Genomic DNA, 27,810 nt, shown 5'->3' on the forward strand with positions numbered 1-27,810 from the left:
TAATCTCTGGCTCAGAAGAAATGTAGAACCACTCCAGAATTGTCTGGTAAACTGATGATGAAACTGCAACACATTTAAAGTCTAAGATATAATTGGAGGAGTGTACTGTGGACATGCCAACAGAAACTGATGGACTTTAATGTGGGAAAAAAACAACTTTGGGAAGAGGCTCAATACATTAAGGAAAAAGTCATCTCTGAAATGTCTTCATGAAGCTGCAGCACAAACAGCTGGGGGGGAAAAAGCTTGAACTGCATCACTTCCTCTTTGATTGTTGCTTATGTTTCAAAGCTACAATGATTTGAAAATATCTGAAGACTCGAGGAGACAAGAAAGGAAGGAAAGGACTGTTGGTCAGAAATCCCACCCAGTCCACATAAACAAACACACAGAGACCCAACAAATACTTTAATCGATATCTTTTTATTTGTTTTTACATTTTGTACAATGTGAAAAACGGACACAAAACAGAGACTGAATCACTGGAAGTCAGTAAGGAGGGATCAGAAAATAAAGAGTACAACTGCAAGTCAGTAGCCTCAGACAGTACTGTATGGAGGTCTGTGACAGGAACTGATATTAGCACAGTAGTAGCACACGGAGCTGAAGCCTGGTTGTGATGATGTGCTGTACAGGGGGCCAAGTGGTGCGTTTTGTCAGCATTTAAGATTAAACACCAGTGAAGCCGGCATGCAGAAACCTATACGATGGTTGTGATACTGAAGTTGTGCCTGTTATATTGATGAATGGCATTGGACACTTGTGATATTCTCAGAAAGGCAAATAATAAAAAAAAAAAAAAAAATCTCTAATATTCCAATATCAAAAACATTGAAATCGGTAACAACCCTCAACAGCATGCAAGTGTTTCCAATACCCCTCAGCCCCTATAAAACATTGCATATTCTGCATTGCAGTAACTTATTTTTTTCTCTAGAGAAGTTAAAACTATTCATTCAATCTACAAGCAGGTGAAAGAGTCACGACGACAGCATGGCACTGCGGGGTGGTGAGCGAGAATCTGCGTCAGCTCGAGAAACCTTTGTACGGCTTCACCCGCTGCATGGGCAGCAGTCTTCTATGAACCGGTTTAATGATAAATTCAGGAAAACAAAGGTCGGCCAATATCGAAGCACACAGCTGATTTCACAACACACACACACACACACAACTGAAGAGAGAAAAACAAGCTGGTTCCACTACACTCGGTGTGCTATTTGGTCCTGCGTGTTCTCTGAAGTCCAGTCGCAGCCACAGGACGAAATTAATCTGGAACTTGTCATTAGTGTGGATGCAAGGCACTAAAGTGTTCCTCGTGTTTGCAGGATAGAGTGCATGTGCATTAGAGTGGGGGGCCACCACAAGCAGACTCTAGTGACCGAGCGGTGTGTGAAAGCATTCATCTCACATTAACATATGTACAAGTAAATAGAAAAACAAACAAAAAAAAAGGGAGTGGGGGGGGGCAGGGCAGTTATAGATAGACGAGCTTAATAAACTGAGAGGGATACCAATAACAACAACCCTGCAATTGCACTTTTTTTTATAATCCTTTAACTACATGTTGTTTAACAACCTTTAATATTAATTACAGTGAAACAACATCAAAATCTGATGGCTGAATACAGGTCCATAAAGAACATTGTTTTATTTAACATACGCATACAAAAACAGACCACAGAAAGAGAACCCCAGACACTTGTGATTTGAGAGGTCACAGTCAGACCAGAGATTATTCAGTCACCTCCTGAATTTGGCTGTTTTATAGAAATACTGCTGATTGGACCCCATGATTCATATCAGAAAACAACATAATTAAACACACATTGATTGTTTTCACCGCCAAAAAAAACCTTAATGCACCAAACTATTCTGAAAAAAAGGTGAAGTCTATGGACCCAAAATTATTCAGACACTTTAGTGCATGTATTTCCAAACTAACCCCCATCCTTTTGCCTCGTTTCTGATTGTACACGTTCCCGGTGGAACTTGAGAACCTTCTCTCTCAAATCAAGTGATATTTCGTTAGTCTTCGCCGGAACTCTGAAGATTGTGTGACAAATAGATTAAGTTGTATAATTGACGTGAAATTCAAGTACAACAATTAAGATGGCCAGATTAGCAAGTAACATTTAATTTTGTTTAGTCCGAAACACCAGAATTAATACCCAATTAGAAAATAGTTTGGAAATACATGCACTGAAGTGTCTGAATAACTTTTGGTCCATAGACTTCTTTTTTTTTTGTTGGGTACATTAATGTTTTTTTGGGTAAAAACAGTCAAAATGTGTATAATTAATTGAATCACGGGGCCAAATCATCAGTATCTCTATAAAAAAAAACAAGAGATTCATATATAATTTTTGGTCTGACTGTAAATGTAATGGGCAGAAATATGTTGTGTGACCTCTCTCTTCCAATCTATTTATTTGTGTAAACAACTGGGAGAAGCGTTGATCCTTCCCTCAGAGTCCAAAACCCTCCTCCAGTAATACCGCAACAAACTGGTTTCATTTTGAATATGAAAGTCCGACTGCTCCTGTGTGGTTTCACATGTCAATTTGGGAATAAAATAATAAAAAAAAAAAACAACAACACCCTGCAAACACCCTCGACTCAAGATTGTAATCTACAGCAGCATCACCTCTTCAGTTCTTAACTCTGATCGGTGGTCAACACCAGGAACACGTTTCATATGTGGCAGATCCACTGGCTTACACGTCAAGACTTAAAGAAGAATTCAGGATAAGAAGAAATCTGCATGAGACAACTCGAATCACAGACACCAGACGCTCAGACATAAATATGGAGAACATGGAATCACAACCCAGTGAAGACATCTCTATGTACAAAGCCAATGTTTGTCATGCGTTTGGAGATTAAGGCCACAGTTTCCGGGGATATTTTCGCTAGTTTGTCATTATTGCATTTTAATAGACACTGGGACGAGATCTTACTGCAACCCTATTCAGTATGCTAGCTAACTTACCAAGTCTTTCTTCTACCAACACTACAGCTCTTCCCTTCTCCACTCTCCGTCACACTCTCTGTACACTCGTTCTCCCCTCACTCACTGAGACAACTTAACCTCCCTCCCAGAATCCTCAACCAGGTTACAGTTGAGCTCAGCGTGTCTTCAGTCCCAGCTCTACTTAAAAGACCAGATCAGTAAGGATATGAGCCACAATCCCTCCACACCTTCTGCTCAAAGGAATGACGATATTGCAACATCTGCTCTCAAAAGACATCTTTGGCTGCTGTTGGTTGTGCCTCCGGGTTAATTCGTGACCAGACACAACCGGCCGACTCGTCACAGCTCGTTACAGCTAATGGCAGGCTAAGTGTGAGACTTTGTGCTGTGGATGTGTATTGCACTCTACCTCGTATGGCCAGACAGACTTTGTTCTGCCTGAGAGACGACTTGAACCACACAGATCAATTATATTACCCAAATAACAGAATAAAAGTTGAAATAAAAAGCACAATACTAAGCCAGCTCGCCGGCAGGAGAGGTTGGGGTTTTGATCAACTGTCTGACCTCTCTGCCTCCTGTGGCCCTGCAGCTCAACCGGGACCGGGGCTCGGCGTGGACTCCGTCGGCCTCGGGTTCGATGCTCCCGGGGCAACAAATTTCTGGGGTGCTGGTGCAGTTCCCATGTGGTAGCTTTGGTGCAGGGGCACCGAGGACGTGGTGGGTGGCTGGTACTGTGTCAGTGGCTGAGCCGGGTTAAGCATTCCGACCTGGCATGTACTCGTGGGTCCTGCCCACTGAGGAGCGCTGTACGGAGCCGAGGTGTATCCGAACCCGGGGGTAACGGGACCCAGAGAGCCTTTGCGGGTGCCGAGAGGGGCTGAAGGATTGGCTTGGCTGGGGAGGTGAGTGTTCGTGGTGGATGTGTTGCTGGAGGGCGTTGGAAGTGTTGGACAGAGGTAGCCTGGAGCGGAAAACTTACGACCCATGTTGGCTGGAGGAATAATCTGTAGAAAGGAGGGGGGAAAAAAAACAACAACATTTAAATAGGAATTAAATATTAAAGTACTTGTTTTACACAATAGACCTCAGTGTTTGCTTACATCATGTCCCAGAGTTGCCTGCGATCCAGTTTTAGGACCCCTCTTGCACTGGGAGAGATTGATGGCGTCTCTGGCCCAGTTATCCACCAGTTGGTGCAGGTCATCGGTGAAGGTGCCTTTGCCCTTCAGGGTTTGAGAAGCAGGAGGAGAAGGTCCGGTGTTCTGCGTCAGGGAGCCAGAATGGTTCTGGCAGAAGGCTGAACCATTGGTGGAACTGCTGCCACCGAGTCCTGCAAAAGCAGATGAAAGGTGAGTCCTCGAAGAAAAAAAGTCATTTAAGCAGCTCAATGTGGATAGATGAGCTCCCACAAACCTGTGGCATAGCTACTGAGGCTGGGCATGGATGGAGAGGAAACCAGCTGTTGTGTCGACGACCTGCCGCCTCCTCGAGATCCCTCTTTTGCCGTTTCTGAGGCTTCTGTTGCAGAGAGTGAACTCTGTTTTGGAGGGGAGTCTGAACTCTGGATGGTTGCTGGAGATTCAAACACATTACACTTAACTTAAATGCTACTGTCCAACAAAGTCAAAGACGAGGCTTTGAGCACTTTGAACTGTAATTACATTTTCATCAGACTGTTGCTTACCCAAGTGTACAGGGCTTGGCTGTCCACTGCTTCGTGCAGATTTGTGGCTTTTGCTTTTCAGCCTCCGTCGACCTCCAGCCATGGCCACAGCAGGGGACAAAACAGAAGGAGGGGGCTGCTTCCCCGTCTTTGTGAACAGGGATTCTATCTCCTCTTTCTGGCGGGTCTGCAAGGCCTGAATCTCCATCATATGTCTGAGAATATACACATGAGAACATTCAGGCATGTCTTTATGGAGCTGTGAAGTAACATGAGCAGAGTGGTGTGAAATGAAACTATTAATAAGTGACATACTTTTCTCTTAGACGGCTGATTTCTTTCTGCAGGGCTTCGTCCTCCGTCCCCGAGTCATCATCATTGTCACTACTGTAATGAGGATGTGCATTATGTGGGTCGGAGGTCGAGGACGAGGGTCCATTCTGTAGACTGCCGCTGTGGGATGGACTGGAGCTGGCCGCTGGAGCAGGGGTGACTGTGGAAAATTAAACACGTGATTGCAATAGTCGCTTAACTTCAGAGATTTAAAAGACGGACCACAGCACTGTTCACTGGAGGAAGACCACTTTTAATTTATGTGCATTTAATGATAAAATCCCCCCGTGTGACTCAAATAATGAATTTTTATGCTCTGTCACTGATAACTCCCAAAGATCTCATTAATAAATCCCACTGCAGCTATAGTGATAGGATGTTTTAATAATCAATGAAAGAGATTGGAGTGAAAATGTTTCCACTGAGTCTAGGGCTTTCCACAAAGACACCTCGGAGTCCATTATCCCGTTATTACAGCTGCAGTGGATTTACTGGTTACACAGCAACTGGTGTTAAGCAACTCTTCAATTCGAATGGCACCTCATATATTACACCACATCAGCAATACGCTGTTTAAGCTAGCTTCTTTCCATTTGTTGTGGACATGCAACACACCTGTTACTGAAAATCGTCCCACTTTAGCGCCGGTGTTGGGCTCAGAGGAAGCGTTGCTGCTTGGGGAGACTTGAAAGCGCCCGGTCGTGGTGGACTGACTGGTCGGACCAGCAGAAAGGGAGGAAGTTCCATTTACAGCATCGGTTTCACACAATCCTTTAGGCAGACCAGACGATCGATGGAGGGTATTTTCTGGACTTGAGGATGAAGAAGATGAAGAGGAAGTAGAGGACGACGTCAAGGAAGAGGAAGAAACCATGCTGGAGGGACCTGGAAGACTGCTTGATGCACTGTCAGAAGCCACAGAGACCTGAGAAAAGATGGGACGGGTCATTTTAATGGTCTCAGCCTTTTGTTTACCAGCACTACCATTTTGATCCTCGGGTTTGCAATTCGTTGCAGCGAAACTAACCTGGAAACGTCCCAGAGTGAAACCTACTGCCGGGGCTTGGGAATTTACACCTTCCTGAACCGTCTCAGGACTTAAAGCACTTCTAAATTGGGTTTCAGGATTACCCAGGGGTTGCTGGGACTGTTGGGTGACACAAATACAGTATAAAGACAGGTAATACTTTGGAGTAGTGTGTAGGCCAAATTAATCAGTCATGGTTAAAGAGATAGGTAGTGCTGCAAGACAAAATGGATATCTCACCTGATTTGGGCCAGGAATTGGAGGCACGAGATCAGAAGGAGGTGTAGCAGCTTGGTCGAAGCCAGTTGGCAAAGTCTAAAAATATAGTACATAATTATCACGATGAAATATTATCAGGAAGAAAAACTGGAGGTATTTAAAATGTACCAAGTTCTTTACTAACTTGTGCGCGGGGCTTGGATGGAGGAGTCTGGACATGTCCTGCTGGGGTGGTACCCTGCCCTGGTGTGGTTGTGGGACACAGAACACCTTGTGCACCAGAGGTAAGTGGGAGGTTAGATGGGGGTACAAGGGCAAGTCCTGGAGGAGGGGAAGAGGTTCCAGTGGGAGGAGAGGACGTCCCTGTGCTCTGACTGGGATCCACTGATGCTGAGGAAGCAGAGCTCTGGTCTTTGAAGAGGGACCGGAGCTTCTTATCTAGAGCTTGAATGTCGTCTCTGCCGTTGGTTTTTGTCTGGAGCTCGGCTCCCTCCGTCTCTGCTGGCGGCGGTTGGCCTTGGTTTAGACTGGGTAATGAGGAGGTAGCTTGAGCTGAGGCTGGGGCTGAAACGGGAGCGGTCTGACCCTGGGATGTTGTGTGCTGTGGTGCATTGCTGGATGAATTGCTCGGCTGAGTAGATGTAACAGCACTATTAAAAGGTTCTGAAGCAGGGACACTTCCAGCACTACTGGATGAAGCTGCAGCTGCAGGAGTTGCAGAGACAGAGCTACTGCTCAGCTGGGGCCCGGGTGCAGCGGGTGCAGCAGGTACAGCAGGGACGGAGGTCTGCGTCTTTAGAGAAGAAACAGTGGAAGCTGAGTGAGGGATGCTAGCAGCTGCTGGAAGCTGGGATGGGGCCGTTTCATGTGAGGACTTTGGTGGTGAACTGAGATCATTGTTGACAGAGTGGGGCTGAACAGATGAAGGTGTAGGAGAAACCCTGCCTGTTGACTGAACTTGTGTGAAAGCTGCAGGAGACTGCGTCACAGAAGCAGTTGGTAAAGTCGTGTTTGCAGTGGAGGATACAGCTTCAGGAGGAGATAAGATATTGTTGGAGGGTAAACCAGCTTCAGTGGACAGGACAGCGCCTGGCACTGGCTCACCAGTGGGGAGATCAACAGTTTTGCCTCTTTCAAGACGTTCCTGCTTCATTTTACTGAAAGCCTGCTGAAGAGTCCCAGACGGAGCAGAGAGGGAAAGCCCCAAAGTCAAACAGGGATCTGTAAGAAACAAACAGACTAAATAAGGTTATTGTCTTGAGAGCTGTTGGATTGGAAATGCAGTGTAAAAACTATAATATGCCCTCACCCGGGGCGGTTTCATCACTTATAGAAGTGTTAGCAGAAGGAGGTCCAAAGAACTGTTCTTTAAGTCGAGACTCTGGCACCGGGCTGACAATGAACCTGCGTCCGGCTGAATGCACCACCTGAGCTGCAGTGCTGGGGGAAATACCTGAAGAATGAAAAGTCCTTGATGTGAGTATTTAACATCAATGACGGGAAGTGAAGAAGTGTATTCAGCGCATAAATCTTGTTCACCTGGCATCATGGGAATAGACAGCTCAGCCTGTTGTTGGTCACTCTTCTAATAAAGAGAATAACATGTAAATGAGATTTTCAGGCTCAGTAGGTCAAAATCATTATAGTAAATATTCGGCTAAATGGGTGTGTAGAGAACTAAAATACCTGAGGGAAGTTCTCCTTAATGCCCTCTCCCTTTTCATCAGCCTTTTCTATGACTTCACGGACCTGCTCTATGAAGGACTCTCGCTCGTTTTCCAGGATGAACTCACTTTCAACCTAAAATGTAAAAATAAAAGTTGTTAAGTTGTTGATGAGTGTTTCACATGTGATAAAACCCTGTAGAGAATATACAACCATTGGGCGAACAACACTTTTGACATTTTTAATGTTCATCGAACCTACCATGATTTGGGCAATCTCCTCTGGGTTATCACCATCCAGGTCAAATTTGAAGGTCACCATCTTCCTATTGTGCGTTTCCAGCTGGCATTCTGCGACTCGGTCTCCCACATTAGAGATCTGCCCAAAATGATATGACAGCTCTTAAGTCACCAATAGCAGCAAGAAGTTGGTAGAATGGATGAAAAGAAATCAGTTTAAATACGTACGTTCAGAACATTCAGCTTGGCTTTGGTCGACTTTTCATGGCGAGAGCGGCTGCGTACAGATCGCCTTTGGTGCCGCTTCAGTGACCGTCCCTCATGGCGGCCTCCTGAAGTAGAACTTCCATCATTGCCATCACTAAGACCTGAAGCTGTATCTGAGAGGCAGCTGAAAGAGACACAAGTCCATTACAGACGAGGTTCGACAATTTAATTGTTCAATGCAAGTGAAACAAGACCCACATTAAAAAAAATTTTTTTTTAAGAAATACGTGAAAATAAACAACTTATTTCATACCTGTCTCCAGAAGGTGGCACTAGGGCAGAGGGTCCTACTGGCTGTTCTAATGATGTTGACTGAGGAACACTCACTGGAGCCTGAAAGAAAAAATAACACTTTAAAAATCCCTACATAGGATCAAAGCAGATGTTCTATTGGAATCAAATTAGAAATGGCCATTAAACTGATGTATAACTTTATCATCTTTGACTTTGATACGGCTTTAACACGTAAAAATAAAATGGTATTGCATCAAAATGTGATCATTACATTCACCTGAATGACCACCAGATGGGGCTATTGAATCTAGTGAAACAGTTAACTGGCAGCAGCACAAGACACCATTATTCAGTGCTGAGACTGAGTATAAATACTGCTGTGCAGTGGAGTTTTCATTTCCCCCAGAAACGGGCCCTTTGCCTCTACTCGGCTTACAGGGAGATTATTTTGTTTTTATAAATCACCACTGTTGTATCACTGCCAGCTCAAGGCCAGGCCTGTAGGTAGTAGGAATATATACATTTTTTTTCCCAATAGCTGTACTAAAATGTCTCCAATTGATTTAATGAAAAAGGCTTCAGTTTTCAGGCTGGCTGAAAATGATCAAAGTCAGCTTTTTTAGAGGAGCAGTGTAAAAGTGTTTGTACTGTTAGGATATCATATGCATTTACATTTTAACAGAGGTTTCACTTGTTGCTGGTGCATATGTGGGGAAAAGAATGTAAGCACAGGCCCTGTTAGAGTATCACCATTACAGTAATTTAACTGGTAGAACAACGGTGGGCAACGTGTGGATCCCAAAATCTTTCCAAGAACTATAAAATATTTTTCAGTAGCAGGAACGAGATGAGGAGAAATATACACATTAGCAGACCCACACAAATGTGTTACGTGCTATTCGAGTACCTGCAGAACAGAGAGGCACGAGGCCTGATAGAGGAAGTATAGGTGCTCTGCGTTGAGTGGAGGAGACATGATGGGAGTACTTGGATCACTGGCCCAAGACTAAGAGTGATGCAGGAATGAGCAGCATGCAGAGGGAAAAGTGGAAGAAATAAAGGGAACAGTGACAGCAATGACATTTGTGAGTAAACATTGGAAAAAAGAAAAAAGAAAAAAAAAGGAATGAAAAACACACAAAATGGACAGCTAGACAGCGATACAAGTATGAAGTTAGTATAGTCAAGCTCAACAGAGAATTAGTGAGTTCAACACACATGTGTGAGAAAGCAAGAGGAGATCATTTGCATGTTAAGTGTTCGTAGGAGAGAAGCTTGCGTCACCTGTAACTGCTGGGTTCCTGTCTGAGCCTGCGGCAAAGCAGAACTCTGAGGAGCACTGCTGCTCTCTGGCTGCTGCTGGGGGAGAGATGGCTGGGGAGTTGGAGGTACCAACACTTGCTGAGTGGGAATCTACATAAACAGCAAGAAAAAAGTGGAGTACAGATAAGGGCAAAAGATAAGAAGAGATAAAACCTGACACATTACAGTCACATGGGCACTGAGGATACTTCCAGAGAAGCTGGTTTCTCTTTGAGCTAATGTTGTCAGAAATTTACTTTGGCTCCTTTTCAACACCACTTCCACTTACCTGACACAAACCAACTACACAAATCAGACAGTTTAAATGACACTACGGGCTGTCTCCGTATTCATTGGCAAACTCTTGATGTCAAATCAAACCTGCTTTTTGTCAGACATACAAATTGCACGTGAATCCAAGCTGCACTTTCAAAGGTTTCCTCTGGACAGCAACCCCCCCCCACCCACCCAAAGTTTTTGCTTCCAGAACAGTTGTTTTCTGAAAGACTGTGGGTGTATTTAAAGTTGTAGCAGGAAAATGGGACATTTTATCTACCTGAGGGGGGAGCGTTGGTTGGTAGTAAACTCCGTACTACAAGAAACAAAACATAACACAGGGTGAGAGAAGGAACCTCGGAGAGGAAAAAAGAAAGGAAAACAACCTACATAAAGGAGGAACAGACTGGAAAATGTGGGATTCTGTACACTGCTTTTAATGCAGCTCCCTGAACTAGTAAACACAGGTTTTAAAGGTTAACCTATCACCATCTGAAAATCACGTTTTTGCTGATTTTGATCGGGTGAAGTTCACTTCTGCTGCGGTGATACACAGGGCGTGTTCGCTATAACCTGAAATTATCTGGTTCAGGTCAGTAAACAATGCTTTTCAGCTGGTGTGGAGTCACTCCTCAAAGACATGCAGTACAAGTAATACCTGTGGAGGTGCCACTGGAATCGACTGGCTGGAGGGTACAACAGGAACAACATCGGGCTGGACTCCTGGCAATTGAGGTTGAACCTAATGCATGGCAGCAAAAAACAATATCAGCATAATTACAATGACATTCTTTGAGCAGAGGTGCTCCTGGGTTGGCCAGAGGTCGAGGTCTTATCTACTAAGACAGTAACTGCTTTCAGTTGCTCACAAAACCAGTCAGATTTGTTTGTTTTTTGGCAGAACGCAAATTGCTGATTTAAACATACTAATGCGAGTAGGCCATCTGCAACACTGCCCAGATTAAATTTAGCAGTGGCAAAGACCGCTGGCTAAAAGTTGAGCAAATGGAAAGCAACATTTAAGAAAAATAGAAGGAATTTCAGGTTATAAACTTCATAATTTGTTTGAAATACAAATAATTAATACATAGGATTTAAGTATTTTCTCACCAGTGACAAACGCTGCTGTTGCATTTGATCATTCTGTGCCTGCGAGCATGACGCCTGGGGCTGAAGGTGCTGACTAGGAGGAGACGTGAAGGACACACCAGGCTGAGGAGGCTGAGCGTCAGGAAAGACGGAAGAACCGTGTGGTCTATCGCTAACCTCCCATGCTGCACAAGAGAACAAAAATGTTGACGTCTATTCACTATAAAAGCAAAGCACTGAAGTGCCATGCAGCTGTTGGTATATGTAAATACTTACCTCCAGTGTGCTGTAGTTTTTGGTCAGTCTCAGGCTCCTCGGACTCTGGCTGAGCAGAAGCTACACTCTGACCGGGGACTGTGGATGGAACTGGAGCTTGACCACTTGACTGGGGGACATATTGGCCTGCCTGTGTCCCTACAGCCATTTGGTTTGACTGGGGGCTGCTGTAGTTCTGAAGGCTCTGCTGAGAAGCTGGTTGGGTAGGCATTTGTGTGCTGTGTTGTGTTGGTTGTGGAGGGACGTAGGAGGTGGCCTGTGGCACTGGCTGCGACAGAGGCACCTCCACACACGACTGCTGCCCAGGCTGTTGTGCTGAGAGCGACTGTGTCTGTAGTTCTTCTTCCAGCCTTCTCTTCTCTTGATCTTCTCTGACCTTTAAAGCAGTCAGCAAATGTGTTAATATCGCTCAAAAGACCACTAAAGAGACAACTTTAAAGAACAACTAGATCCTGTGTCGAAGAATAGTGTCCTAGCTAAATTGTGGTACGATGGTGAGTATGGACACACCTGTTGTCGCTGAGCCCTCTTTCGACTGATCAGAGACACCCTGTCCTTTATGGCCTTTGCAATGGTTTTGTGATCACCATCACATACATAACCAGACTCAACCTATAGAACAAAGACGTCATATATAATTCAGCAACAAATATTTCAAAGACGAGCACTAACACTTTTGATTGTCATCATGTGACAGAATTATTAACACATTAAAGTTTCAACTGACCATCTCCTGAGCCACATCTTCTGGGACATCTTTGTTGAGGTCAAAGGAAAACTCGATTGCTTCGTTGTCTTTGTATTTCCCCTTGAGTTTTTTGATATCCTCAATTCTCAGCCACAGCTTTATAGCTTCCATCTCTCCGTCATCCTCTTCTGCCAACTCCACTCGCACACCTGTATCCTCCTGGAAGAAGGCGTGGTTCAGAAGGTCCTTGATTGAGTACCTAAATAAATGAAAACAAGCGGTGAGTATTTAGAGACAGAACACAGAAGTAAAAGGAATTAAAAAATTATTGTAAACTTGTTCTTCAGTTGGTAAACCTTTCATCTTTGTTCTGGCGAATACATCCCTCGATGATCTCCTTGACTTCAGGAATGGCCACCTTGTCAAAGCTGCCTGGCTTCACCCCCTAAAGGAAACACAGATGTTAGAATGAGGACAGTTCTCAGAGGCCGAGTAGTCTCACTCTGGATATCATCTTATAGCTTGTGTTTTTGAGCTCAGATGCACTGTACTAACAGTTATGAGTCCAGGAGGACTGACAATGTTAAAGTAAGTACCCTTTTAAGTTAGCATGTCAGTCTATTTTACAAGGAAGTGTCTATTATTCAAAATGTTTGGCAAGTTTGAATGTACTAGATATAAAATAGACATAATCTTACTGCGTTAACATCAATCGCAAGTTGCATTTTATTAAATTCTGCTAGCAGAATCATCAGATTCCAGATTAGAGCAGAATATTTTTCTGTAGTTTATTGTGTGAAGGTCAAACATCTTGTAGACGTTGTTTCAACCAAAGCCCTTTTTTTTTGGGGGGGGGTCTTAAATGATGCAGAAGGTGAAGTGGTGGATAAGGAGCACAAAAGAGAGCGAAGAGGGCTGATGAGATGAGGAACTGGACTAAGAGCCAAACAAAAGTCCCTGGTGTTATAAAAATAAAGAGCTGGGCAACAACTAAACAGCTGAGGTATATGACAGAAGAGAAATAACAACCCATCTCCCAAATAATATATAACAATACTTTGTACATGAAGTGACTCAATTATATTTTCATTGTAAGCAATTGGTGGCCCTTAAATAGAGCTCGTTAATTTTTACAGTAAGCAAAACCAACCTCAGTTGAATCACGTGTCAAACATTTCAGTATATGTCTTTCACAGTTAATGATAAACTAAAGCTAATGGTTTGGATTTAAAGGCACTTTTATAGATAACAGCTCAGAAACAGGTTCGACCTCTTTATCTGTGGAGTTGTTGTAACTGCAAATGAATCATATAGGTGACTGCATAGTACCAAAGCTCACTAAAACAAACTGTGTGAATAAGCCTAGAAATATTTGCCTCTCTTGTACATTAACTTCCTGTCTGGCAGAATCACTTAACTATACATCATCAAAAATACAACAGGATTGCACTTGTTCAACCACACCTCTTGTCCACATATTTAACCTGTATACATGATTTATGAACAGGGGAAGAAAAACAAAAGAGGGAAGAAGAAAAGCAGAAGGGGGCTTGATGGTGATTTACAGTTATTTAGGGCTTGAGGATAAAGACAATCGATCTGGGACACACAGTACAGTAGCAGAGGATGGAAATGTACTAAAAGCTACGAGTGTCAGCAAGAATGTGAAATGACTCCACAACTGGACACTAGCCTTCGTGGCACATGGGAAGAGGTGAAGGCAGGGCAGAGGGGTGACTTGGAGGGCTGGAAAGAACACTTACACTGGTAACTCTGCGGTAGATCTGTGCAGCATTCTGGCACTCTGAGTAAGGGTACTCTGAGGTGGCCATCTCCAGCATGCACATTCCAAAGGCATACACATCCACTGACTCGTCGTACTTCTCCTCATACATCTCAGGCGCCATGAACTCAGGGGTACCTTAAATCAAAACAACTATTCAGAACTCTCGATCTCCCTTACTCAGAGTGGGCTTCTCACAACCCACTGCCCCTCAGCTCCTCTAACCCATGAGGGGTTGAGGAAGAGGAGGATGAGAAGAGTGATCAGCCTGTTGACACATCCTGGAGTAGAACCTGTGAGGTGAAAGTTGGAAGAGAGAGAGAGAAAAGAAAAGGGGAAGGAAGCAAAAAAGAGAAAGAAAACAAAAAAGGAGGGAGAAGCTGGGCTCAGTTAGACTGTAGAGAAGAAGGCACGTGTTTGTCTGTGTAAGACCTTCACATGTTGGGATAGAACCGTGTGACTGAGGTAGCCAATGTGCAGAACACACTCGTTGGCCAACATTAATGTAGTTTGTGTTGTTCATACATGACAATGACAATGTAGGCCAGGATAGTGTAATTTGTTCAAAGTGACACCAATCAGCTCTGTAGGCAAAATGTAACTAGCTATGGAAATAACTTGACCTTACCTTGCACAACCGTAACCTTACTCTTATAATACACCCAAAACTTGACTTACCGTCCCTTGTTAACCTACAGGAAGAAAGTTATGGTCAAGGCTGAGATAAGCAGATCCCATAGCTAGTAAAAGAGCCTAAAAGTGTGTTTCTGCACATCAGCCTTCCACGTTTTTATTACCATTTAATCTCGGGTCTTACACAGAAAAACGTTTATTTGAATGTGATTGTTTCTGAAATTGATGTATAGTACAACACACTGTCAGACTTACCAGGCCCATAAAAGATCATACTTACTCAATGACCAGCAGTACCCTATTCATTCCAAACAGCAGAATTGGGCACAGCTGAGGCTAGAGCCTACATTTTAAAAACATACCCAAGAATGTGAAAGGAAAAAAAGGGGGGGGTAAAAAAAAAAAGAAAAAAAAAAATGCTGACAGAGAAAATTTTGAGAGAACTCCCTGGACACAAAGATGGAGCAAAAAGATTCTGCAGCCCTGCAATATTTTAAAAGACAGTAAGAGACAAACACTAGAAATAAAAACCTGTTGAAGCAAACCCATAGAAAGATATGTTAAACATTATTGGAGAAACTGGCAAACAGACCACATATTTCCAAACCACAGAACAAAGACCGGTCTGAGGCAGAACCAGAAGCCATACCTTTAGCCATGGCCAGGTTAGCCTGCAAGAAGGCACGACAGCTATTATAATGATTTGACTATTTACGAGTGGCAGAAATGTTAGGCGCTACTTACATTCAGTAGATGCCTGGGAAAAAAAACCTCTCTTTTTGGAGAAACAGAGCAGAAATACTAAGTATGCAGATCAGACTAGAGAGTGAGCGAGGGCAAAAAGAGAAATCCTCGTGGTTATCTTCCTGAAGATCACCACTGTATTTGGCCTCCATTTGAGCTGTGGTTTGAGAGACAGCTGAAACGCTGTGGTCTGTTTTTGAACCACATCGCCAGAAAAGCATGACAAACGAAAAGGCTGTCCTTAAACACCACGAATTGCCAAACAAACATAATATCAAGCCCTCAGAAAAAGGTACTGTCCCACGTCGGACAGGAATGAGGAAGAAAGAGTGACTTCAGATTCTTACCTATGACACTCTTGGCAAACGATGAACGCTTGAGTGTGGCCAATCCGAGGTCTCCAATCTTCACGGATCCTGTCGGGCCCGTGATGAAAATGTTGTCACATTTAAGGTCTCTATGGATGATTGGAGGAGCCCGAGTATGAAGAAAGTGGAGTCCCTTCAAGATTTGTCTGCACCAGCTCCGTAGCACTTTGATTTTCATCACCTTGAACCGCTTCAGATAACTGAAAGAATAAACATTTTTTATAGTCTTATTAAAGCAGGGAACTAATTAGGACAACAAATGTCAACAATTTTTCTCAAAGATAACACAAATAAAGTGCTTATCCTTTCTCTTCCATTATATATTAACATATTTTCTCAATTCCCTGCAAGTGAATTAACATTTCATTTGATAAAGATCTACCAAAAAATTATTTAATCATAATGTATTGTCCCCTTTTTCTCTGCATCAACAGTTCCAGTTAATACGACATAAGCCGGGTATTGCTATGTTTACAAATATGTGACTCACGTTTTGAGTGTGCCAGAAGTCATGAGTTCGGTGACCAATACAATGCACTTCCTGCCTTTGGACGGCCCCTCCCAGGAGTCATAAAAGCGAACAATGTTGGGATGCTGGAGTCCCTTTAACATCCCAGCTTCCTCCTTGAAACGTTGCCGCTCAGTTTTTGACAGCTTACGATCCTACAGGAGAGACAGAGGAGATTCTTGAATATAGCACACAATTCAAAAGTATTGAGAAACTAAGACTTGATGAAGGCTAGTCTGTAATAAATACTAAGTGATTGGTATTTTCCAATTTAAATTGCATTTCCTTTTTTTTTTAATCCATCAGTTTCTTTGGGTTTCTGTTTTAAAGTGTAGCATTATACAGTTCCATTCACACATAAAATGTACATATATGTTCTGGCACAAATAAACACACACTGGAATGTGACCCTGTTTTTTCTGGCAGACAACTGCGAACCAAAAGGAATCCGTCTGGCTTTATCTGTGATTCCAAGCAAACTCAGAACCTCCAGTTAAGATAATGAGTATAGCACAAACCATAATGCCTATCAAATAATACTTTTGAAAAATCTGACATATTTTACCTGTTATTGATACTCATGTTTTTAACAGGAAAAGTCAACATACACACTCCCCTGTAAAACAGGCTTGACATATGAGAATTAAACAAATTCTTCACTCAAGAACACCAGAAAAAAATATGCATGATTTCATTTTAGGTCTTTGATTTTGAAAAAACATCCATCAGCATTTGAAGGAAGGTTAACTGCTGTGCATGTAAATATTAGTGTATTAAGGCGCTTGTGTTCAGACAAAATTATTCACAATCCCAGCAAACAATGACTATATTACTATATTGTGCAGTTGGGTCTAAAATTATGCTGTGCCCTTCCAAACAAAGTTAGATGTCAACAACTATCAGGCAGCTGGTGGGCTGTCAATGAAACATTGCAAATTGAATGTAAACCTGATAGCACCGACTGCTTCTTTCACTGAGCAATGCATGACTACAGATTGGCATCAATGCCTATGTAAGTTCTGTACATTAAGACAAATATCCTAAACACGTCAAATCAGCCATCTCAAGTTACTTGAGCAATTCCTTCTGTGACCTACATTCACAACAAGCATGACTACAGAGGAGCAGAACTACGGCTGTTAGACGAGCCCAGTGAAAACACGCAGCCAAAGACTTCCCCTGAAATCCACAGAGACCTGGCCAAGAGCCAGGCTGTCCAGGAAATAGAGCCCCTTTGTGAGTACAGATCAAGTTTTAGACTTTTTGAGGCTGCCTTAACAAGACCCTTAAAGGATACCTTAAGTTAGACTATCCAGTCATAGTTTGAGCTATTTCATAGGGTGGTGGGGTAATTATTGTAATGTTTTTTTTTTTTCCTGAGAGGTGTGTGTGAAGGGGGTAAACCCGGGGCAGGCAAACAAAAACAGAGTAAACCTTATAAGGAATAGCTATCAGCAGCCAGGAGAAACAACCACAACTCAATGAAAGGTAACACAAAGTGAGGGGAGAGCAAATGAAGCTCCACCATGCAGTTGGACCAACTGCCCTACTTTCTGGAGTATTTATCTTTTTGTTGGGTTGGGTGGTGGTTTCCCTTTCTCTGTCTGTGTATCATGTCAGAACAGCCATAGAAAACATCATTTCACAAATGTCCTATAATGGCCCTGGGAGAATTTGTTGTTTCACCAAGAGTGTTATATAGATTTCACAATATTGTGGACTCGGGTATTGTTCACACTATTGCTGAGCTACTCCTTCTCCAGACCAAAGGAGGAAAAAAAGGTTGGTATTCTGGTTCAGTTTGCACTCAATCTGACATTTTTAACATTTGACCAAATTATGTTGGCACAACTTGTGACATATAGTTGCTGTGAGATGCAACATAAATGTTTTAGAAAGTAATCAAATCATTGGCAGGAATCCCTATGTCACATGTATTTATTTCAATAAACTGCTAGGTGAATGTCCTTTAAAGTCTCTCAAGTCTCTAAAAACAAGCGCCTTCAGTAAGGCTTGCCTGACTGGCAGCTGTTTCGAACAATCAGTCTTAATCAGTGACCCTGAGATCAGCCAACATTTAGACCGCCTACCCCAAAAACACACATAAATAAACAAATGCGCCAAGCCAATCACAACTGTTAAAAGTTAGCATCAGGCTGTGAAGTCATAGTTCCAAACCTAAGGTTTTTACAGACTGCGTACACATTTCTTGACAGTTGAGATGTCAATCTAACCTGGCATGCACTGGGGTATCAACAGCCGCTGCATTTAAATCACAGTGCTCTGACAAAGTAGGCATGAGTCACTTTACTGGGAAGCTGTAGTGCAAGTACTGCCTCTGGAAAACTAGACAAAAAGAGACTTTCAAAGAAGTAAGAGAAACCATGCATGGGGAAATTGGAGGTACTGCTTCTAAGTAATTATTATGAACACAAATGAAAATAATGGAGAAAATGTAACATATTTGAAAGCACATATTTCTATAGACAATGTGACTGAACACCTGTTTAGTTAATACACTTAGTGGAAATCAAGAGCATCTTGTTTTGGACTCAGAGAGACAACTCAAACTCAGTTTCTCAGTCATTATAATTGTCATTCAAGCACTCTCTTGAAGGCACATGTTTGTACATGAAGTGACTCAATTATAATTTCATTGTAAGCAATGAAATGTTCTGACTGTCTGAAATTACAGTTTCTCTGTCATTATAATGAGAGATGGAACCTATCTAGTACTATATAACAGGTGCATAATGGTTTTGACACTGAATATTGCTGCTGTCAGCATGAGTCTAAGGACAATGTCACAATGTCCTTGATTCAATAACATAAAGGGGGAAAATGGGAGATGGTGGTATTCATATGTTAAAAATATACTGGTCTGGCTCATTTGAGGTGAAACATGGCCGTATGTGGCCCCTGAACTAAAATGGGCTTGACACTTTAATGTAGTAAAGTACAAGATGCTCATCTTTTGAGTTTTGAAAACTTTCTTAAACATGCTTGTCTCGTCTACAAATCCCTTCATGGTTTGACCCCTCCCCCTTTGGAGGAATTTATTAGACAAAAAGACAGAAATCTTGGAACGAGATCAGCCACAAGAGGAGACTGTGAGGTTCCATTCAGACGAACCACCACTGGACGAAACACCATTTCAGTGAAAGGGTTATTAACAAGCTGGAATAGTCTTCCAATTACTATTAGAGAGTCTTCCACTTTTACAGCATTTAATAATATAAAGAATAAAAAAAAAAAGAGCTTGAACTCTAGCTAAAGGCTGATCAATCTTCTGATCACTTGTAAGACCTGATTAGATGTTATAGATTGGGGAAATTGTTTATATTGCAGGGGTGGTTGTAAATAGTGTATATATTCTATGTCCATTTTGTTTGTTTTTAAATAATTGTTGTCTTAAATGTACGAGGACTACTAATGGAAAGGAGCCCATGGCTAAATCTGGCGCATTTGCACAAAGTGACTGTACTGAGTGACTATTAATGTGTACTGTCCTCTCCAAATAAACTAATAAAGAAAGAAAGATACAAGGCATCCTTAATCAACTTTTATTCCACCTAATAAAAAGTGTGCAATAAACACATTCTATAATATATTTGTATGTATTGATATGTATAAATCAATGATCCTGATAATATCTTAATGGGTGTAAAATGAAACTACCAAACATGTAATTAACTTTGTTTCCATTTTTTTTCTCATTGGTAAGAGCCATGCAAACCAGTCTGATTATCTTATATGTACTTCATACATCTTTCAACATGTGGAATGAAGCCAAAGTCACAAAACACAGATAAAATGTTAACTTCACCTGTAGTTGCCAAGACCTGTTACTATTTGAACAAATGTATGACCCGAGGTGTTTTTAACTTCATTTGATTTACATCTCATGCCAGTTAACTACAGTACCACTTAGACAAAGAGGAGAATACTGCTTCTAGGCAAAGGCCATCATAAATAACCCAACAACTCTAAAATTAGACTGAAGAAAAAAAAGCAGGGATCATGCCAAGGGCTGGCTCTGTCAGGTTCCGACTCTGAGGTTGACACTAAGGGCTAGATAGAGCTCTGCATGCCACATAGAACAAGATTTTGAACAATAGCTAAAAGCCAAACAGTTTGATCCTCAGTTACTTAATCGCTGCATGTAACGCTGTTTCTATGTTGGCAGAATTCCAGAGCGTGCCCAAGAAGGTGTGTCACGTGAAGAGATCAAAGATCACTGCTAAAAGTGTTTGGATTGTTTTTGCGCCGTCACGCAGAAACAAAAACCGAACCAAATTGCTCAAAATGACAAAATGGATATAGGACAAGCACATGTGGTTTTGTGACATCAAAATCAGTGAGTGAAGGTTTTACATTTGCAAAGGTCTTAGCCTTCCAGGAAATGAACGTCATGTAGAAACTTGCATATTGCTAAAACAGTGCATTTACTGTGTTCAAGTCTACTTTGAGTGCTGCGTCATTAAAAGCAGTTTACCACTTTGACTATTCACGTCAGTAATCTAAGCTTGAGACTAACAATCATAAAAAGAATAAGTCCCAGTGCTGTACTACTTTGGTGTAGCCTGTCACTCCCAGTGAATGCCATAAGGCAGCTGGAAAGAGCCCCCAAAGCTTGTGAAGGATGCCTTTTTCTCATCTTTCAAAGCCTGGCTCGAGTCAGCCATGGAGAAGAAGGCGGGGTGGAAGCGAGAGAAAGATGACATGGTTGAAAAAGGATGAGTGAGCAAGAAAGGGGAGGTCTCTAAATGTATTTCTCTTTTTTCCTCGGCTGCCTCGCGGAGTTGACCTACTTATTGTTCAGACATGCCTGCAATGTAAGATGTGAAACAAATGTGTGGGTTCATGGGTGGGTGAGAAGGGAGAACGCCTAAAATTCTTAAGACGACTGTGGACAGATGGCCTTCTAAACTGAACATGTGACGGCCATCTCATCTGAAACTTTGTCTAGGATGAAGTGGAACACAACTGTGTGGACTCATTATTCCAACACAATTTCTCCATCTTGATAACTTTTCTTCCTGGTTTTCAATACTGAATGAGTCTCATGACACATGACAGTACGTTTTAACCTTGTGGACAAGATGTTAAAGACTCTCACATGGTAAAACCTGTCAGATTTGTTTCATTGGCAAACAGCCTCGTGATTTGCTGCTGCTGCTGCTGCTGCTGCTTTCAACAGACACTAAATTCCCAGAGTACAAATAAGTGGCAAACCTGATTAATGTGTGCATCACTGATTCTGGTACTAACAGGAAGCAGGCAAATTAATTAGATGAGCATCTACTCTTGTCCTTATCAGCGCAACCCTTGAAATTAATTCAGAGGGTATTTATTTGCTTTTCAGGAAAATAATCGCAATTTTTCATGCAGTCAATGCGGAAAATGTTAAGAATTTTACTATCGGTAGCTCTCCAGATAGAACTCGCTTTTATGACAAATGTTTAAAAAAAACATTAAACTAAAGAAAAAAAGAAAGCATATACAAAATAGTCAAAAACTGTAGTTTAAAGATGAATCCTTGAGTGTGTAAAATGCATGAAACAGTGGGATCATGCGACTGCTTTAACAGCCAGTGCCATGTGACGGGGATTTCAGCTCTTCATCTGTAACACTGAAACTTCTGAGCTCACAACTAGAGGAGGAATGAGGGTGTCTGGTTACATGCTCCTATAACAGAACTAACAATGAACTCAAAGCACAGCCCTCTAAATCTTAAAACACTAATTCAACGAATTTCAACAACCTTTTTGCACCGAGTTCGACAAACATTCTGTCAAACTCAATATCACCACGATTAAGTAGGTAATAAGCATTATAGATTTGGTTTTATCCCCCAACTCAGTTAATAGTTTCAAATTCCTTTTAAGACTTGCTGAGTAAATCACAGAAAACCACTGAAAAGCAGAAGCTATTTTGACATAGTTTCCAATCAGACAACTGCCATATTTTTTTTCTTTTCAAGTCGATTGGTTTTTCGAAGTGGTCAGAGTCACTCCTCTGTTATAGCCTTACTTCTGTCTCATACCTGTTCTAGGTTTCATAAAACAAGAATTTCCTGGATTAATGTTACATGGATCAAATATAATACCCAGTAAAAAATTAAACAGTACAAAGTCCACTGTAACTTCATCGGGAGTTCAGTAAAATTTAAGTAAATTCAAATAAAAATAACCTGAGTGATGTACTCAACTTCAAACTAAATTCTAAAATATTGGAAGCACAATAATCACTCAGCTTGACACGGGAATAAATTGCTTGAGCTGGTAAGGTGGGGGATTGTAGGGGAGCTGAGAGGGAGGCGGAGTGATAGTTTAGAAGCAGGCCTTGGCAGGTCAGCCTGCTGTGCTTCACACAGGAGATTCCTCTGTGAGGAATGTGACCCATTTTGCATTCACACAAGCATTGAGAGCAGGAAAGCACGGCGCATGCGCATGATTCGGTCTGCATGAGAGGGGGAAGGGCACGTGCCTGTAATCTTCACATTGTTCTAAAACCAGTGTGCATGCGTAGCTGTGCTTCTATCTGTTGCCGGGTGAGGCCTATTGCACTCAGGACTGGGTGAAAGCGTCACAGTAAAAGCCCACATTCATGTGGTGAATGAGGTCAAACTTTGCTGTGGGCCATATAGCTGTTATAATGGGACAGACAGAAGAACTCTTTTTTTTTTTTTGGGGGGGGGGGGGGGGGGTTCTAAGGTTTAAAATACAGTTGATAAAACAAGTGAAAACTGTGATTTTCTAAACCAAAGCAATTGCTCCAGCTATTGCCTCTAAAAATGACAGTCCAATCAGTCTAATATTTTTAGGTTTAAGAACATTTTAGACTAAATGGAATTATTTCAGGGAAATAGAAACAATATTGAGTTTTTGCAAACAAAATGTTTCTCAGTTTAGCTTATACAATCCTGCTTTTGCCAACTGATTCATCAATGCAACAGTAAACCCTTTTGAGATGTAAAAACCTAATGCAAGTCTCTATTCTGCACACTACCAGTGTCATTAAATGTCTAACTTCAGATCCTGTTTATGGTCAGTGCTTGTGTCTCAAGTGCTACTCAAAGTTATAACCACCCATTAAACAGGTTCCAACAATGTCTCATAATTTGCCAATGTCTTACAGTAAACTGAAAATTCACCCCAGGTGCCACAGTCAAAGCTACGCACAGAAAAATGTGAAGTTTAATCCAGGTTTTGATGAGAGGTGTACAATGCGGACAAACGATGACAATCTCAATATTTTGTGTTGACTCTTATCCACAAAATAGAAAACAATATAAAGAAAATGTACTACTGTGGTGATCCTAATTGCTTTCTTGAGTCAGTCGGAAGGATTAGAATTTGTACCAGAGAGGTTTATAGAACAAATATTACCTGCAGCTCACACCAGGCCACCTCCACAGTGGTCTCGGTATCCAAGCCCTTGTAGACGGTCTTGAAGGAGCCACGGCCAATTTCTATATCAAACTTCAGGAATCGACCATCAGGTGAGGTTCCCACTGCCTTGGTCTCTGCCTCCTCGATGTCCTCTTGAACTCGTTTCTCAGCCTCTCGCTGTTCTGCCTCCGCGCGCGCTTTGGCAGAATCCTTATCGTCTTCCTCACCCTCTTCTTCTTGATGTCCCTTGATTTCAGAGGTTCTTTCAGGGCCCGTTTGACTTGGCAATTCTGTTCCTAAGCATGTTACAGAGTGGGAAGCCACCACCACCTCTCCATCACAGATATCTTGAACGACAGCAGGCTCTTGCTCTGAAGGCACTACATTCACCTTGGCTATTTCAATATCTTTCCTTTCTTCTCTCTGTCTTCCACTGTTAGCAGACTTTTCATTCTTAGATAAACTGGGTTCAGGCTTGGGTAAGTGCGTACTAACAACCGTTTGGCGCTGGGTGACAGATTCCCGTTGCTGAACTGGTTGAGGTACAGGAATGGGGATCTTGCTGGGTAAAGGAAGGGCCAAAGCTGTGGCATTGGAATCGCTGATGACACTACGGCGTAAAAAACGATGTTCAGCATTACATCGATCACGATCCATGGTGTGATGCCGGCGGCTGACTTCTGCCGGCCGACCCTCGCTCACCATCGAATCTGAACCAGAACTGGGACCGTTCCGACTTTTCTGAGGGGGGGCCAAGAACTTCACCATTTTGTCGTCTGGCTTTTCCGACATCCCACCACCCACACAAGTAAGGGGGTATAATATCTGTAAATTTTTTTAAATTATAATTCCATGTCGGCCAGAAAGGCTTCTGTGGGTCTATGTGCTTTAAAAAAAAAAAAAAAGAAAGATAGAGAGACTGATGACTTCTATCTGTGGCTATCTTTTTTTCTGCTCAGAGACTGTCTTTATATTTATAATGTGGGGACTGAAGTAGTAGGATGGGAGGTGTTCTCTCATAAATGGAAGAAGACTGAACACCACAGCAGAATGCAGAGTGCTGATGTTGATACACAAGTCTCTTTAAATCCACACCATCCATCCTGTAAGACACAGGGAGCTGTTTCGATCGGGCATAAGGAATCACTGGTGAGGAACAAACATGCAGAGCCTACAACAGGTACTGGCACGGAGCACTCTGGTGCAGGAGAAGGCAGGCTGGACAGTTTGGATTCAATCCGTTTCACTGCAAGAGAAAACAGACAACACAAGCATGATGATGTGTTTCAGAAAGTTTATATCAAATGTCAACAAGATATGAAAAAAAAACAGCTTGGGTTTTGCAAGTACAGTATACAGTACATAAATGTTAATAACATTACTATGGTCATTTACACACACTATATATCTGAAGGACTGACAAATTGGTAATGGAATTAGCTGCCTTATGATTCATTACTAAATTATTGAAAGATTATATTGCTTGCATCTGTCGTTCATGTTCTCTTGCTCTCTCTCCAATCTGATTTCTCTATTGTGTGAAGAAAATGACATGTGGGACACATGTCCACCTTTAAAGCAGTATTTCTCAGCAAAACAATATAAAATAAACACATGGAATAATTCTGAAAAAGAGATGTGGCACAAACTCAAAATGCATTGTTGGCAGATAGATTAAATAATCATTGTTTTTAAGATTTAGACCTAATAAATTAGATTAGTACATTATTACACCAGCACTGAAACCAACCCATTACAGCTGTAAAAACAAGCATTTAATTAATTATAGCTGCAAACCATCTGTGACATTCCATATGGGAATGACATAGGGGATAGTTTTAAATGCAGTTCTGTTAGTGCTGTTTTAATCATGCAAACCTGCAATGTGAAGCTTGTTACTTATTATTCATCGATGTTGTCCAGCCTTGGCTGCAGCCATTATCAGCAACCATAATGAAAGAACCACACCGGATAACGTTAGCCGCAATAACGAACCACATTAAATGATCAGCTGCCCGATTTGACCATGTAAGCATGTACAAACACACGATTATTACATACCAATTCCTCCGCTGGTATATAAATGTCCCTACGGCTATTTGAGGGCGAAAACATCGAGTTCGGCGTAACAGAGCACGGAGGAGCAGCGGCTCTTTGTTAGCCTGCTAACGAGCACCGGGCTAGCTCACACTGCTAGTTAGCTGGCGGATGGCTAATCCTCAAACAGGGAAACGATCACCGGCAGTGACTAATTTCCGGCTCTCATCTTTTAAAAACGTGTTCCGCCCCCGTCGTTGGCTTCACAGTTTATGACAGCCGTCACTGCGGTAGACACTGTCAATGTATCTTTACTCTTCCACCCTGAAAATTAATTCTCAAGTTGAGCGATGCTCGTTTCATTGGGTGATTTAGCATCACAGCGGATAGCAGGCCCGGTTAACCGCAGGTTACTGAGCCGAGCCGCCCGTGTTGGCGGACGTTAGCCGGTTAGCCAGGCGGGTCTAATGGCCTAAAGAGGCGGATCACCTCCAAGCCTCCACGCCTGAAGTTAGCCTCTGGTTCAAGGCTTCCAGTCCACGGCACAGAGGCAGACTGAAGGACAATATACAAAATGTTTTGGCAACTAGAGGCCAAAACTTGCTCTGGTTTAGAACAGGAGTCTGCAACCTGTATGACCAAAAGAGCCCGACCAAGTTTAATTGGAGCCGCAAAACACGTTCAACATTTGAAATGAGGCAGAACATGAACACAAATTGTTTTATGTCGCATTTATAAAGTTTCAATTACGATTTTAAAGATTTAACATTGTTAGCAGTTTTTGTACCTGGTTTTAAAGTTGTTTTTTTTAGCACGTTAAGACTATTTTGACCCGTGATCAATTTTTTTTTAACCACTTTGGCTCTTTTTCTAACAGGTCCACCATCATTTAATTTTTTTAGAAAGCTGTTTTATCAGTTTTTCCACATTACTTGTGGTTTTAGCCGTTTCCCCCAATTAAAGTTGTGCCTTTTAAAAAACAAAACAAAAAAAATAAACCCTTTCACCCGAGAGTTAAAAAGATGACTGCGTGTGTAAATAAAATGAAAACAAGCTCATACGTATATTTAGGTATTATTTTGTGGGAGGGTCTGGTAGACACTACACATGGGCCGCAGGTTGCAGACCCCTGGTTTAGAAAAATACAGAGATGTAATGTACATTCAGTTTAATGGACACCCCGGTCGCGGACTTGTGGCGTTTGTTGTTATTGACACGCTTTGAAACCGACATAAATCATATTTACCTTTGAGGAGCTAAAGGTGTTGGTGAATCGGTTTATATAGAATATATAAAACACTTGAAATGTAAATAAACAAACGATTAGTTACATCCGTAACTGGGTTTGAACCCCCTGGAGAAGCCCAGAAAAGAACTGACAAGTCCAGTAACTTTATCAGATCTTCTCTTACAGTAAGTGGCCTCTCGTGGTTTGTGAAGTGATTCATTGACTCGATCTGATTTAATAGTCTTGTCGGTACCGTCTCCTTTTCAGGCACAATTGCAGGGTTTTAAAATGTCGAACAGACATAACCGAACCGCCTGACACTCCCTGTCGCATTTAGAGGAACATTTAAAGAAGTTTTCTATCATGTGGGTCGCCGTGACTCCCGTACGAAAGCTAACTTCAGTTCCGTCCTCTCCTGGCGGCTGTCTAGAGTCAATTGAACGCTCTCCGCAGCGAGAACACTAGCGGCCGACTGTTGTTATTACGCAGTTCATAATGGACATTTGAACCGCTGCTTCACGTCCAACAGCCGCAGTAAATCACCTTTGATTGGGTAAAATTCGTCTGTGTTTCTCAACATGACGCGAACGTCAGGTGCTCTCCGCTGGTCGGTCCGGTTCGGCTAACTGCTAGCCGGCAAAACCTACCTCGACAACGAATCCACAACACAAGCGACGGTCCACGGCGCAAGGAACAAAAATAAAATGTCCAAACGTGTATCCGTCCTCACAGATATGAAGCAGGATACGTCTATGAAGGTGACAGGCCGGTACGGTTTGTTTCGCGAACGCTGCGGTCTGTGTCGCTTTCAATCAGGCAGCGGCGCAGTTTGCTTCAGATTGACGAAGAAACGGCTTTTGTTT

General features: G+C 42.3%; 1 protein-coding gene across 4 annotated transcripts; it reads right to left on the bottom strand.

The window, feature by feature from the left end:
* Positions 1–408: 408 nt before the first annotated feature.
* Positions 409–27,810, bottom strand: LOC308116660 (serine/threonine-protein kinase WNK1-like). Of its 4 annotated transcripts, XM_080474956.1 has the most exons (28): positions 27,595–27,810; positions 23,680–24,928; positions 16,271–16,443; positions 15,760–15,980; positions 14,016–14,173; positions 12,609–12,697; positions 12,292–12,511; positions 12,075–12,176; positions 11,565–11,940; positions 11,310–11,473; positions 10,858–10,941; positions 10,480–10,515; positions 9,906–10,034; positions 8,641–8,720; positions 8,349–8,511; positions 8,143–8,259; positions 7,903–8,016; positions 7,756–7,801; positions 7,526–7,669; positions 6,401–7,437; positions 6,238–6,312; positions 5,998–6,117; positions 5,586–5,895; positions 4,953–5,130; positions 4,659–4,852; positions 4,388–4,546; positions 4,075–4,304; positions 409–3,978 (listed from the first exon to the last, which is right to left on the bottom strand). In XM_080474956.1, the coding sequence occupies exons 2-28, from the start codon at positions 24,472–24,474 to the stop codon at positions 3,565–3,567; spliced, it is 5,928 nt and encodes a 1,975-aa protein (XP_080331082.1). In that variant the 5' UTR covers positions 24,475–24,928; positions 27,595–27,810; the 3' UTR covers positions 409–3,564. The 4 variants fall into 4 exon arrangements, with proteins under 4 accessions (XP_080331082.1, XP_080331079.1, XP_080331080.1 ...); XM_080474953.1 differs by having other exon boundaries at positions 5,586–6,117; XM_080474954.1 differs by lacking the exon at positions 27,595–27,810 and adding an exon at positions 25,744–25,856 and having other exon boundaries at positions 5,586–6,117.

Source organism: Lipophrys pholis (genome assembly GCF_963383615.2).
Source record: "Lipophrys pholis genome assembly, chromosome: 11".
Lineage (NCBI taxonomy): Eukaryota > Metazoa > Chordata > Actinopteri > Blenniiformes > Blenniidae > Lipophrys > Lipophrys pholis.

What these genes read in the sequence shown, in the direction of transcription:
- LOC308116660 (XM_080474953.1), bottom strand. Translation starts at nt 24,474, where the DNA reads ATGTCGGAAAAGCCAGACGACAAAATGGTGAAGTTCTTGGCCCCCCCT. An exon ending in AACCAACGCTCCCCCCTCAG is followed by an intron (nt 10,035 to 10,479) that starts GTAGATAAAATG and finishes CTGTTTATGTAG; the next exon opens with ATTCCCACTCAGCAAGTGTT. An exon ending in CATCCAAGCCCCGCGCACAA is followed by an intron (nt 6,313 to 6,400) that starts GTTAGTAAAGAA and finishes CTATATTTTTAG; the next exon opens with ACTTTGCCAACTGGCTTCGA.